Genomic DNA, 12,074 nt, shown 5'->3' on the forward strand with positions numbered 1-12,074 from the left:
AGAGCTGTAACGATTAGTAGATTGACAGAAAATTAATCAGCAATTATTTTGATAATCGATTTAACGTTTAGGTAGACGTCAGGAGGTTACTGAGGCTAGTCGGGACTTCTTGCTCGTCTTGCTGAAGAACATTTAAGCAGGTTAAGACGGTGTAGTCCCTCATTCGTCCAGGAGTGTCCCATCGTAGAAAAGGTTTCAGTCATAGTCATCTGGACACTGTTTTCAGAATCAAGACGTTTCGGCTCCCATCCGGAAGTCATTCTCAATTGTGGAAATGGTCTGAGAACTCAGAAATTTAAGCTAATCTGTGTTGCTTAAGCCCTGCCCTCAGGGAAGAGTCTTCCTGAGTGTCTGCTGTAAGCAGGTTGATTGTTTGTCGTCACAGGGACTTGACGTCCTCTGGTTGAAGGACACTGAGCCATTCTGTCACTACAAATGTAGCAGGAGGAAGCTGACCTGCTCTAGCTCCTCCCTGTAACCCCATCACCATTCCATGTCTATAAAGATCTAGTTTGGACTCCCAGCCTGACTCGCCACTCCATGCCCTATAAACTGCTTTACCCTCTCCTCTTATTAGTGCTGAGCTTGTAAAAAGCCATTTAGCCTTGATTAGCCTGCTAGCTTATAAAGTGGCAGTAGACTCTGGGCTGGACGGTACTGGACGGGGGTTGTCCCTCAAACAAGGCTGTCTCTTTCTTTTAACAGTTCAAATAAAGCCCTGTGTCGCTCAGTCGAGCACAAAACTCTGCCAAGGGGCTCTCCTTCCTTGTCCGAAGTGAGTTAAAGAACAGAGACGGGGAAAAAAATGTTTACTCTTAAAAAAGATTCTCCTTTTCTCCCAACACTCGCCTCTCCTGTCTCCTCTCTACCTCTCTATTATCCTTTCTATCTCTACAATGGATATTTATTTAGCACAGCTGATTTATACAAAACCACATTCAAAAAGTTGTTTAATTTCCCAATGCTATAAACAGACACGTTAACCTATCTTTATGTGGCTGTGGCCATCTAAACAGGGAGACGGGGAGGTGGAGGGGGAAGTAATGGGATGGTGGAGGTGCAGAGATTTAATGGAGGTAAAAAGGATTTCACAGGGCCAAGGAAAGGAAAGACAACTCTCTGGGGCTAAATGTGACACGCAGAGAGATAAATAGCCTCTCAACCAGCAAGAACCACAAGTAAAAATCAAAAGGCCTTTATGCTATTTGTGTGTGTCACTGATTTAAGCTGGCCCAGGTTTGTTTTTTTTCTTGGAACCAAAATACAAAGATTGATGTCATTCTGGGACCCAGACTCAGCAAACATGTCATGTAGACTTACAGAAACAAGCTAACAGTTTAATTTGAAGAATTGTCTGTCTGAGTTGGCTTCTAATCAGCGTAGCAGTATGTTTCTATAAATGTGGGCCCCGGGAGGAGACTAACGTTATTTATGCTGGTTTAAAAACATACCATCCGCAAATTTGTGTATTTTGACAACCTGGATCTGGAGCTAATTGTAAAATGTCTAAATCCAAACCTACATTGTTCAGTCTACATCTAATACAGCAGTGAGTATTCCCCTGCACTGTGTGCTGGACTCTCTGCGTAGATTTTGCTGCCAGTACAACAGTCTGAATATGTATGGGTCTCCCTCCATTTATGGATATTTACTGGTATGTACTGTATCTCTGTTTGCTCTGTGTTTGTGCATGGTTGTGTGTTTTAGAGAGTTTGCGAGCACAGTGGGTTGAGGCTCTGGCTTGGTGGGTTTTAACTGAATCTGTGGCCTTGATCTGAAGGCCCGGCATCATAAAACTCGAGGAGCCAATATTGAAATACAACTTCCATTCACACAACATGCTCCTACTCCAGCTTAGTTACTGCCCCACAGGGCTTTTTGAATGGTGTGTGCATGTATGTGAGTGAAAGAAAGTGAAATTGCAGTGCATTTCCATCTCCAGTCATCCCTATGGCGACAAGCAAGCAAGAAAGCCTGACAGAGACAGATAGATGGCTGTGCCTCCCCTCTATTTAGCGCTCTGTCCCCAACGTGTGTGGGGCTATTTCTCATTTCATTAGTGTGTGTGTGTGTGTGTGTAGCTGAAGACCCCCACCATCCATCTCAATCAGCCCTGTGTCTTAATCTACTGTCTACCTACATTTTGGCCTCACTCAGCTTCTCTCTCAACACGAACACACACAAATGATAAAATTACACAACAATTAATTTTAAAAACTATTTCGGCACAATATTCTAGCAAACATTTTATCCACCAGGTAGGGAAATAAATCTCCCGCACGTATGTGCTGTGAAAATAGCAGCGGTAAATCTCTTTAGAGCATCATTCTCTGCTGCACCCTGTTAACCGAGGCCTTAACTACACTGACACACCATGATAAAACATTTAAGTCACTATTGATTTCCCCTGCCTCAGCCCGATGTGTGTGTGTCTGTGTGTGAGCAGGTCTCAGATGGCAAAAGGGAAGGGGAGGGTGGCGTTTTATAAGAGCCTGAGAAAAATAGAGACAGAGGACAGGGAGAAAAGAGAAATGAGAAAGAGAAAGAAGGGAGAGAGAGAGAGAAATGTGACTTTGCGACAACAATAAAGAGAGGAACGAGAGAGGAAAAGGCAGCGGAAAGACTGGGCAGTGTGTGTGTGTGTGTGTGAGAGGGGGGTTGGTTGTAGAAATCTAGCTTCATCACTTCCAAATTGAGGACAGATTCAATTATTTGCAGAAACCACATGGAAATCTCTCCGCATTGTTCCAGCTGGAGCACCAAATTTGGCAGCAATCGTATTGGTGGCATTGGAGGGGCCATTTATCTTGGAGGGGAAAGAGCGTCTCAGGCGTTTTACGTGTATATATGTATGTGTGTGTGTGTGTGTGTGTGTGTGTGCGCGCGTGTGTGTATGAGAGAGAGAGAGCTCATTTATCTTGCAGGGGAATGAGCAAGGGAACGAGGACGCCCTGGGAGGCGACCAGATCATTACCCATCTGGGATCAGAGACAGAGGGAGAGAGATTTCACTAACGCTGCCCTGTGCAAAGCCACACACACTGACAGACACAGACACAGACACACACACACACACACACACACGTGTACAATGTATCAATGTAACGAAAGGAGACAAATCTCATTTTCATTTGGGGACGGAGAGGCACAGAAGCTCCACAAATACGTGCATTTATAGCAAGGGGAGAAGAGTGAGGCGGGGAATTGTTCCAGCCAGCCAGCTGACTGCTTGTTCCAATGCAATCATTCAGCATCTAGTTGGCTCCCTTTAAATGGATACTTAGATTAGGCATGTTCTGCTCCAGGTGGCCACTAAGACCTCAGCTAGAACATCATGTGGCAACACACACTCCTACATTTAGGCCATAACAAAGTTATAACATCACATTTTCCTCATCACAATTCTTAGAATGTATAGGTACTTCTTGGCAATGAGCTTGAAGCGAGAGAGATCATTCCCACTAAATGGAATCTTAGAGATTTAGTTATATTCCCTATATTTATATTCCCTATTCACAGCTGATTTTTAACCATGCCTTAAAAACTGTGCAGCACTTTAGTCAACCTGCTTGTTTTTAAATGTGCTTTATAAATCAAGTGACTTTTTAGGGATGCACCGATCCGCCTTTTTCTCTGCTAATACCAATTCCGAAACCTCATCTCAGGATATCTGCCGATACCATGTACCGATTTGATCCGAGTGCTCTCCTTTTCCCAAATTTTAAATCTGTATACTAATTGGAGTCCTTTTTATGCAAGGAGAAAGGGATTGCAGTGGCAGTTGGCGGCCTGTATGAATGTGGCTGATAGCAGAAACACTGAATTTGACATTGACAAAGAAACTGAATTATATGTGGCTCTGTCACATCTGGCCGATACCCGATCTGCTTAATAAGCAGTATCAGCGCTGATGCTGAACCGGTGGATCAGACTGGTGCATCCCGACTTTCAACATCAATTGCCACTTTTATTATATGTTTCCATTTATCCATTGGCTTTGAACTGAGAACTAGCAGGAATTTTCACTTGAAAATCTGACTAAACCGAGTCAGCTAAGCTCTGAAACATGAGAGAAACAAAGACGGAAACAGAGGTTGTAAAAGAAATATGGCAAGGAATTAACTGGATCATCACTTCAGAAAATTTGTCTTACAGTCAGCATGCATATATGGGTGTGCTATGCAAACAGAGCAGCATGAGGAGGAGGGCATCTCTACCTCACTGACAACAGAAAAATACCAACTGTGCACGTGTGTGTGCGTGCACTAGTGAATCATTCAGCACCGTCCAACAACTGCCTCTCTACTCAACCACACTGCCCTGTCTACATCTCTTTCTCTCACACACACACACACACACACACACACACACACACACAAAGTAAAACAAGGACAATCACACCACAGACAACTTATCGAATGCATCCCCTTGCTCAGCGCGCACACACACACACACACACACACACACACACACCTCTTGCCTTGCAGTGCTGTTTCTGATCAATACACTTCAAGCTGCTCTGCTTATTCACCAGTTATTCCATCTGCTGATATTTAATATGGGGAACACACACACACACACACTAAGTGCCGATTGATTCATTTAAATGAAGTATTTATTGCGTGAAGCCCTCCCAGAGGTGATGGGGAACATGTCTAATACTTACTTAAGCTACAAACATGCATACAGCCACAAACATACAAGTTAGTTATTTCTTAAACGTAATATTTTTAGTAAATATGCATTTTAGACCATCCTTAATCACATTCTATCATTAGTTTATTGCTTTGCTAGTCCATGTAGCTGATTTCCAGTAACAGGAAAAACAATGCTGTGAACACTCCAATCATTTATACCGTAACATTTTGCCTGAGGAAATGACTGAAGGGGGAAAGGTTAAGAAAATGAGATGAGAGTGGTGATTTTTAGGGGGTATTCTTAAAAGGCACTTCAGGTGGACAAAGGAAATCACTTTAAGAAATAGGGGCTGGGATGGAAGGCAACAAGCAGACGGACCCCAGCTCACTGTGTGTATGTGTGCCTGTAATCGCATGGGGCAAAAGGACAGGAGAATATGCCAGACATGCAGAAGCAACCAATCAACCAAATCCCTCTTTCTCTTTGCTCGCTTGCCCACCGACGTTTGTCTCTCACTCTCTCTCTCTCGCAATGAGCTGACCTCTATTACCCATGCAGGGGACAGGGTGTGTGTGTGTGTGTGTGTGTGTCTCAGAGAGAGAGTGTGAGATTGTTTACTTGTGGCAGAATATGGATGAGGAGATGGAAATGAGGGAATCACAGAGCGCTGGCCTTTCACGCACAGGGTGTTCTAATGGATAGGGCAGCGTGTCTGCTTGTAAAAGTGTGTGTATGTTTGAAACACAGCTAGGTGAGGGGACTTTTTTTTTGGTACTGTCCAATCCAGCCTCCAGCTGCAGTCATATATACAGGTCGATATGACATCATTTTAAGGAACTAACACTTTTGGAGTACTTCTGCCACAGCCTCCTCCTAAACGTCGATGATTCGAATCATCAGTTGTCTTATCACATTTTGTTAGTTGACTCCATTTATTTTTAGTCTATAAACTGTTACAAACAGAGTCATGACCTAACTACAAAACTAACAGTAATGTAAAATAGAGAATGAAGTGTGACTTGTTTCTGTTCGCTGCGTCAATGCTCTCAGCTCTGCCTAAACTACTTTTGAACCAGACGCTGCTCTCCTCCTCTACTGCCGTCCCGTGTGACCGACTCTTCATCTAACAGTGCTGTCAGCAGCCAATCAGGAGAGACGCTCTGTGGTGCGGAAGGATTTTATTACTGAACTACGGGCAGGATGCACACTTTTTATACATCTGGCTCAGAGTCGACTTGGAGAATTCTGATTCAGGTACAGCCCTGGTTTCTGCTTTACTGCTAAACATACAGAGTCTTATTAAATTACTAGAGTTTATTAAAGTATGTTGTATGTGATGCCACAAGGATGTTCTAATTTATCGCAATTTTATACTTATGGTTGACTCTGTTAATGGGGCTGCCATTTTCTATTTGACAGTTGAACTATTGTTCAAACATGGAAACAAATAAATATTCGTTCTGTCATGATCTCCCCAAATTATTATAATATTCATAGTTAATAAGAACAACGGGCCGTACCTTGTACTCAAGGGAATGCATTTACAAAATGAGTCACTGTGACTACAGTATCAGTCAATTTAGTCTACTGCTGTTCTCTTTGTTAACACAAAGTGAACTAGCAAGCTGTAATGAACGGATAATCACAACACCAAGTCTTTTAAGAAGTAATGTGTGAAAGCATTTTGGATTTTACACTACAGATGGCGAAATTATCTATCAAGGTAAGCTTGTTTGCGATTTTGTTAAATGCAACTACCTTACACTATCATTACCACAGCGACAAATCTGTCACCTGTTAGCTTGTCTTTAGTGTCATTTTGGACACTGTGTGCCATGAGGGTGATTTGTTTGCCCCATGTCCAACTGGTTGATAAGAGTCTATTCCCCAAATCAAACTGTATGAATGCCACATGTGTGATGTTCAATGTCAGCTGTTTATCGTGCATCATGTCTCAGTGTATGAACAGTGTTATGAACAGCATGCGTGTACACCAGTGTGAACAAACATTTGCATGTGTTTTCACACTGCTGCCTTGAAACTAGTGTGTGCCTAGTATCTGCTTGTATCTCTGTCCCTATTAATGATTCTAAGTCAGCTCTGTGCTCTGAGAGAACACGACTGCAGAAAAAAATCAATACCTGGAGAGACCCTCTCCCTGTCACCCACACACAGCAATTCCACACAAAATGCATCATTTATGACCCTCTACAAGTCGACTCCCCACAAGTAAGAAAACTCATCAGAAAGTCATAGAATCACCATGAGAGTATGTGTGATCTGTCTGATATTGCAATGGGAAATGTGACATTTTCTGTCTCACCTTTTACAACTAGATCATGATATGTGTGCATGCGTGCCCATATATATGCGTAACGTACTTTTCGATCTCACTGTTTTTACAGGTGCGCGGGGCGCAGGAGGAAGAGGAGGAGGATGAAGGAGTGCTGGGGTCTGTCTTGCTGCTTTCTCCGTTGCTCGTTGAAGGCATCTCTGTAAACACACAAACAGATCACATGGTTAACACTGGATGGTAGGGCAGGGCTGGTCGCCGCTGAGGGGTAGTTACGGTACTGTAGTCAGTCATCAAGTGTGTAGATAAGCTCAGGTTGCAGTATAATAGTTAGTGAAAGACTGTGTGTTGTGTTTACTAGCACGGAAAAGAACTAAAAAGTCCCTGTTTATGTAACATTACTACGGCGTCTTCTACTCTTCTTCTCAGCAGTTGGTCCAGACAGTGAATAGCTAGCTGGTTAGCAGCTAACTTCATGAGTGATTTTTTTCGATGTGGCGGGACAAAAAAATAAATTAAAAATCACAAGAAAACCTCCGGTTTTAAGAGGTTTCCCAAATATTTTAATAGACTTTAGCCTGATTTGAAGCTGCTAAGAATCTAGCTGTTCACAGTCTGGAGCAACTCTGCTGTGAAGAGTACAAGACGTCGTAGTAACGTTACATAAATCGGGACTTTTTATTTATTTTTTTGTGGCAGCAAACACAACACACAGCCGACCAGTAACTATTAACCTCTATCAACCTCTAAATCCACTTTTGTACTTATATCCACTTTGTACTTAATTTTTCTTACCTGTATTATAGTGTATTATATTTTGATTTGCTTAATGCACACAGGAATAGAAGTACTGACGTGATAGTGAACAGCTGTAACAAAAGACTTTCCCCTCGGGGATAAATAAAGTATTACTGATTCTGATTAGACTGCAACCTGAGCTCGTCTACACACTTTATGGTTGTTTTTAAGCTTTATTTTAAATAATTGCTATTTCCGCAGCACAACCAATGTAAATTAGATATCTGAATCATAAATGAAGCTAAATGAAAGTATCCATCTCTCGAAATGATGACGGCCATTGCTACCCCTGCTCATTATTGAACACATGGACAAAATATACAAAATTCAAAAAATTAAACATATGAAAGTAAACATGGAGAAAAAAAAAACCCAAACCATTATTTCCTCAACAAAAAAGGGCAGTGGTGCCCTTTTTTGCCTATACAGTTTATCAAGTGGTAATATTATAAAGAGTACGGTCTAGACCTGCTCTATAGGAAAAGTGCAATAAGATAACTTCTGTTATGAATTGATGCTATATAAATAAAATTGAATTGAAAAACATTTTTCTGGCCCTACTTACCGTCGCTGGCCCATTTGGAGAATTCAGGCGTTATTCTGTTAGAAGGCATCCCACCGCTGCAACACAGAGACACAAATGTTGTATGAACAGAGCCTTAAGGGTGCATTCCATTTTGCTTGAGTTAAGTTAGTATTCTGCTAGTTTGACTGTAGCAGTTAAGGCTTCATACTTGAGCACGGCTCCCCGTAGCGCCTCCCTCTCCCTGGCCTCTCCTTGGTCCTCTCCAGCTCCAGAGCAGGGGATGATATCGGCCTCGGTGTACTGGGCCTTGCCGTACTCCAAGGTGTCGTCTCCGTCCACGTCTAGGTCAGCGTCGCTGTCTGCCGCACTCTCCTTGATACTACACGTGGCAAAACCTGTTCCTGTGAAAATAATATAAAAGACAATTTTCAGCATAACTTATTTAAAAAGTACTAAATAGGACACTAGGAATAAAATAACCTTGAGTTTTGTGTGTAGACAGTAAAATCTGCTCATTGCCCAGTGCTTTGAAATATTTCAAAACGTGCTCTTTTGATCCAGACATAGTGATATTTGGAACACTGGAATTGTTTTCACGTACAATTGCATAGCAACCCATGGCCTGGTGAGGTTTGTTCAACAGGTGCTAAAACTGACACCACAAGTGATCTAATACAACATGAACATCACAGCTACAAGTCACATATTTAGGCGAAATGGCACAATGTATGAATTGTGTGTTTTGTTTGCTTTACTTTCCAGCTCTGCCTTGACTAAATGTCATAGTAAAAACCCAGAAGTATCTAATTCTAAAAGATGCAGCAAAATAAAAGTAAAAAGAAAACAAAAATCTAACTAAAAATATCCCTGCATAACAGAAGACTTCTTTAAAGACCTCTATTAACTGTTTTTGAGACAAACTTGAAGATCGTATATTGAGCTCTTTTAAAACTTTACTTTTTCCTGACCAATTAAGGATTTGCAGATGGAGGAAGATGGGAGAAAGATTTGGTCAGAGAGAAGAAGGTGAAGACAGAGACAGCGTTAAGACATGGCGTGAACTGATGAAGACTGACACCTCACCCATCAATCTTTGAGAGCGAGAGAAAGAGAGGCAGAGTGGGAGTGTGTGTGTGTGTGTGAGTGGCACTTCTATAAACCCAGTGATGAACGCTCAGACAAACCCTTACCGCTGCCTTACTGCTCCCTTCAGCTCCACTTATCCACAGAGCCCACTGTGTGTGTGTGTCCGTCACTTAGAGGTGTCTCTTCAGTGTTTGTTTGAGACTGTCTGTCCCTCTGTCACTTAGGCCATGTCTCTCCAACCCCTTGAAGGTGTGTGTGCGCGTGCGAGTGTGTGAGTCTGTCTACCTGTCACTTAGACCATGTCTATCTACCACGCAAAGGTAGGTAAGGTGTGTGTGTGCAGGAGTGTTCATGTGTGTATGTCACTTACACCCTGATTGTTCGAGTAGGTAGGTGTGTGTGTGTGTTTCACTTAAGATGTGATTCTGAAGGTGTCTGTGTGTGTCTACCAGTGACAGGCCTGACAGCCATCTTATTTACACCTATCCCAATTTCTACAAGCTCTCAGCTGGACTAGTGTGCTCTGTGTGTATGTGACAAGAGTGTGTGTGTGTGGGGGGGAACAGATACAAGCTAGATAGAGTTGACAGCCATCTTATTTAACCCCCTGTCCCAGTATGTGTGTGAGTCTCAATACTTGACTTCCTATAACAGTTGGTCTCAGTGCACTACAGTGTCTCACAGCACTATGGTGTCTTTGTCAAAGTACAAATCAGCCGCTAGGGCTCGTCCCCGAGGATCTTCTGGATTTAAACATCTGCCGCTGCTTCTCCTCCTACCTAACTCTGTAATTTATTTCACTCTCACTCTAGGGGAAAAAAAATGAGGAGGGAGGAGAGAGAATGTGAGCATGGAACGACTGAAAGCCGCTGTGATAAAACGCGCCACCAATGCTAAGCCGTTTTACAACAGGCCCATGGTTTTTAGTGAATCAAATAAAAAGGACCTTTTAACTTTTATTTGGTCTCGGCGGCAGAGGGGAACATATGGGAACAATGGCCCTGCAGTGTAAATCTAGCAGCCTGCCGGCTCTGCTCAGCTACTGAGGCTATAGTTTTTCAGGGCATGGCAGAAGGCGAACGGAGCATGCTACATTACACAGTCAAAGTACTGACATGGTGACATGTTTGGACTTCTTGCATTTTTCCCATCTTCACTGCCAGACCTCCAGACCTATGTCACCTACGACACTGTGGTGACAAGGAAGATACAGAGTCACACTTCGAGTTTGAGTCCATATTATAAATGAGGTAGGACAAATGGCTTTTGTTGGTCATTCTGCCTTCTATTCCTATGACAGAAGCTTGAGCCATTGTACCCACAATGCCCCAGGGTTAGCCATGCCAGGGAAGGTAGGTAGCTTCTCATCCATCAGCTGTGAATGAGTAACCAACTAGATGAGAGTAAAACAAATAACACTAATGGGTGCAAGAGTGCCGTAGTGTGTGTTGCAGTGGTGGTTGGGGCATAATCTAATCAACTGATCAAACTATTGATCTTGCGGCTAGTTGGCCACAACAACTGGTTTTAAGAAGTGGAACATGGACATGTGGCTCAGAGGACTTGATAATGCCCAAGGTAGAGGTTTTCATGTGTGCGATCCCAAACAGACCTGTGGAAAACCTAAGGACAGTCAGACCGCGGTTGACCCAAAGAGACCAAACTGAGGTTCCAGGTCCAGTCTTGGATATTAAAGATACGTTTTAAGTTGGGCGTAAAGGGGTTACGGCGTCTTACGGTCTGATACACAGTAAAATAAGGTACATTACAAATGCAAAATAGCATGAGCTCTCAGACATTTCAAATTATCCCCTTAAAGATGGATATGATGCTGTATTTTCTTGTTACAATTGCACGCGTACTTCAAACTGGATTTCACGTGGCCTAATTTGTGCATACACACTGTACATGTCTTGTGTGTTAACTGTGAGTATATGTGTGGTCTGTTTGCTGTGTGTGTGTGTGTTTCCAGTGCTTCTATCTGTCCCTCTAAGCAGTCTTGGCAGGCCAATCTAATCTGGCCAGGGAAAGGTCAGCCCCACTCTAACTGCCTTTCACTCACATTATGCACAGACACCCCCTCCCCCCTTTTTTCTTCACCTCTCTTCCTTTCCTCACCTTCTTTCCCTTCCTTTTTTGTGTCATCACTCTCTTTCTTACCTTTATTCTTTCACATTTCTCCGGCCTATCCTCTTTCTACTCTTTTCCCTTCCCTCGCTTTTCTTGACAGTATGCTTCTTTACTTCTTTCTTTTCTATTTTTTTCTACCCATGTATCACTAGTCCTCTCTCTCTCTACTGTACCAGTCCTGCTCAGTGAACTGTTTCCCCTCTTTTCTGCTAGATAGGCATGATCAATACACACATACTGACTCCTACAGGGCCATCCTGGTCTGTCTCATTAACATAACCATCTCCTGAATATCGTTGACTCTTAACATACTAACTACACATTTTATCCTATGTGCTTCATGACAGCAACGCAGGAGACGCTCAATCTACATGCATGTCACCACACAACACTACAAGTACATATCTGAAGAGGCAGGCAGGATCAAAGGACTCATCAGGCTGACTGGCAGCCCAGATCAACCAATCGACTGACCTTGGCGACATTCCGTTACCATAGCAATTATCAGGACCCTCTAAGAAGCAGAGAGGAGGGATGTCAAAGGTCATCACACTATCTTTCTGCCATTTACAGGTCAGAGAGAGAGGGGGAGAAACGGGGAAAG

General features: G+C 42.9%; 1 protein-coding gene across 7 annotated transcripts in view; it reads right to left on the reverse strand.

Moving 5' to 3' along the window:
* rnf220a (ring finger protein 220a) overlaps positions 1 to 12,074 on the reverse strand; it is a 180,892-nt gene that overhangs the window by 13,271 nt on the left and 155,547 nt on the right. For all 7 annotated transcript variants that reach the window (XM_044218542.1, XM_044218541.1, XM_044218544.1 and 4 more), the window contains 3 exons: positions 8,463 to 8,655; positions 8,294 to 8,349; positions 7,019 to 7,130 (listed from right to left, as the gene is read on the reverse strand). In XM_044218542.1, coding sequence (XP_044074477.1) covers positions 7,019 to 7,130; positions 8,294 to 8,349; positions 8,463 to 8,655 — 361 coding nt within the window. The remainder of the gene's footprint in view (positions 1 to 7,018; positions 7,131 to 8,293; positions 8,350 to 8,462; positions 8,656 to 12,074) is intronic.

Source organism: Siniperca chuatsi, linkage group LG13, assembly GCF_020085105.1.
Source record: "Siniperca chuatsi isolate FFG_IHB_CAS linkage group LG13, ASM2008510v1, whole genome shotgun sequence".
In the NCBI taxonomy this organism is placed as follows: domain Eukaryota; kingdom Metazoa; phylum Chordata; class Actinopteri; order Centrarchiformes; family Sinipercidae; genus Siniperca; species Siniperca chuatsi.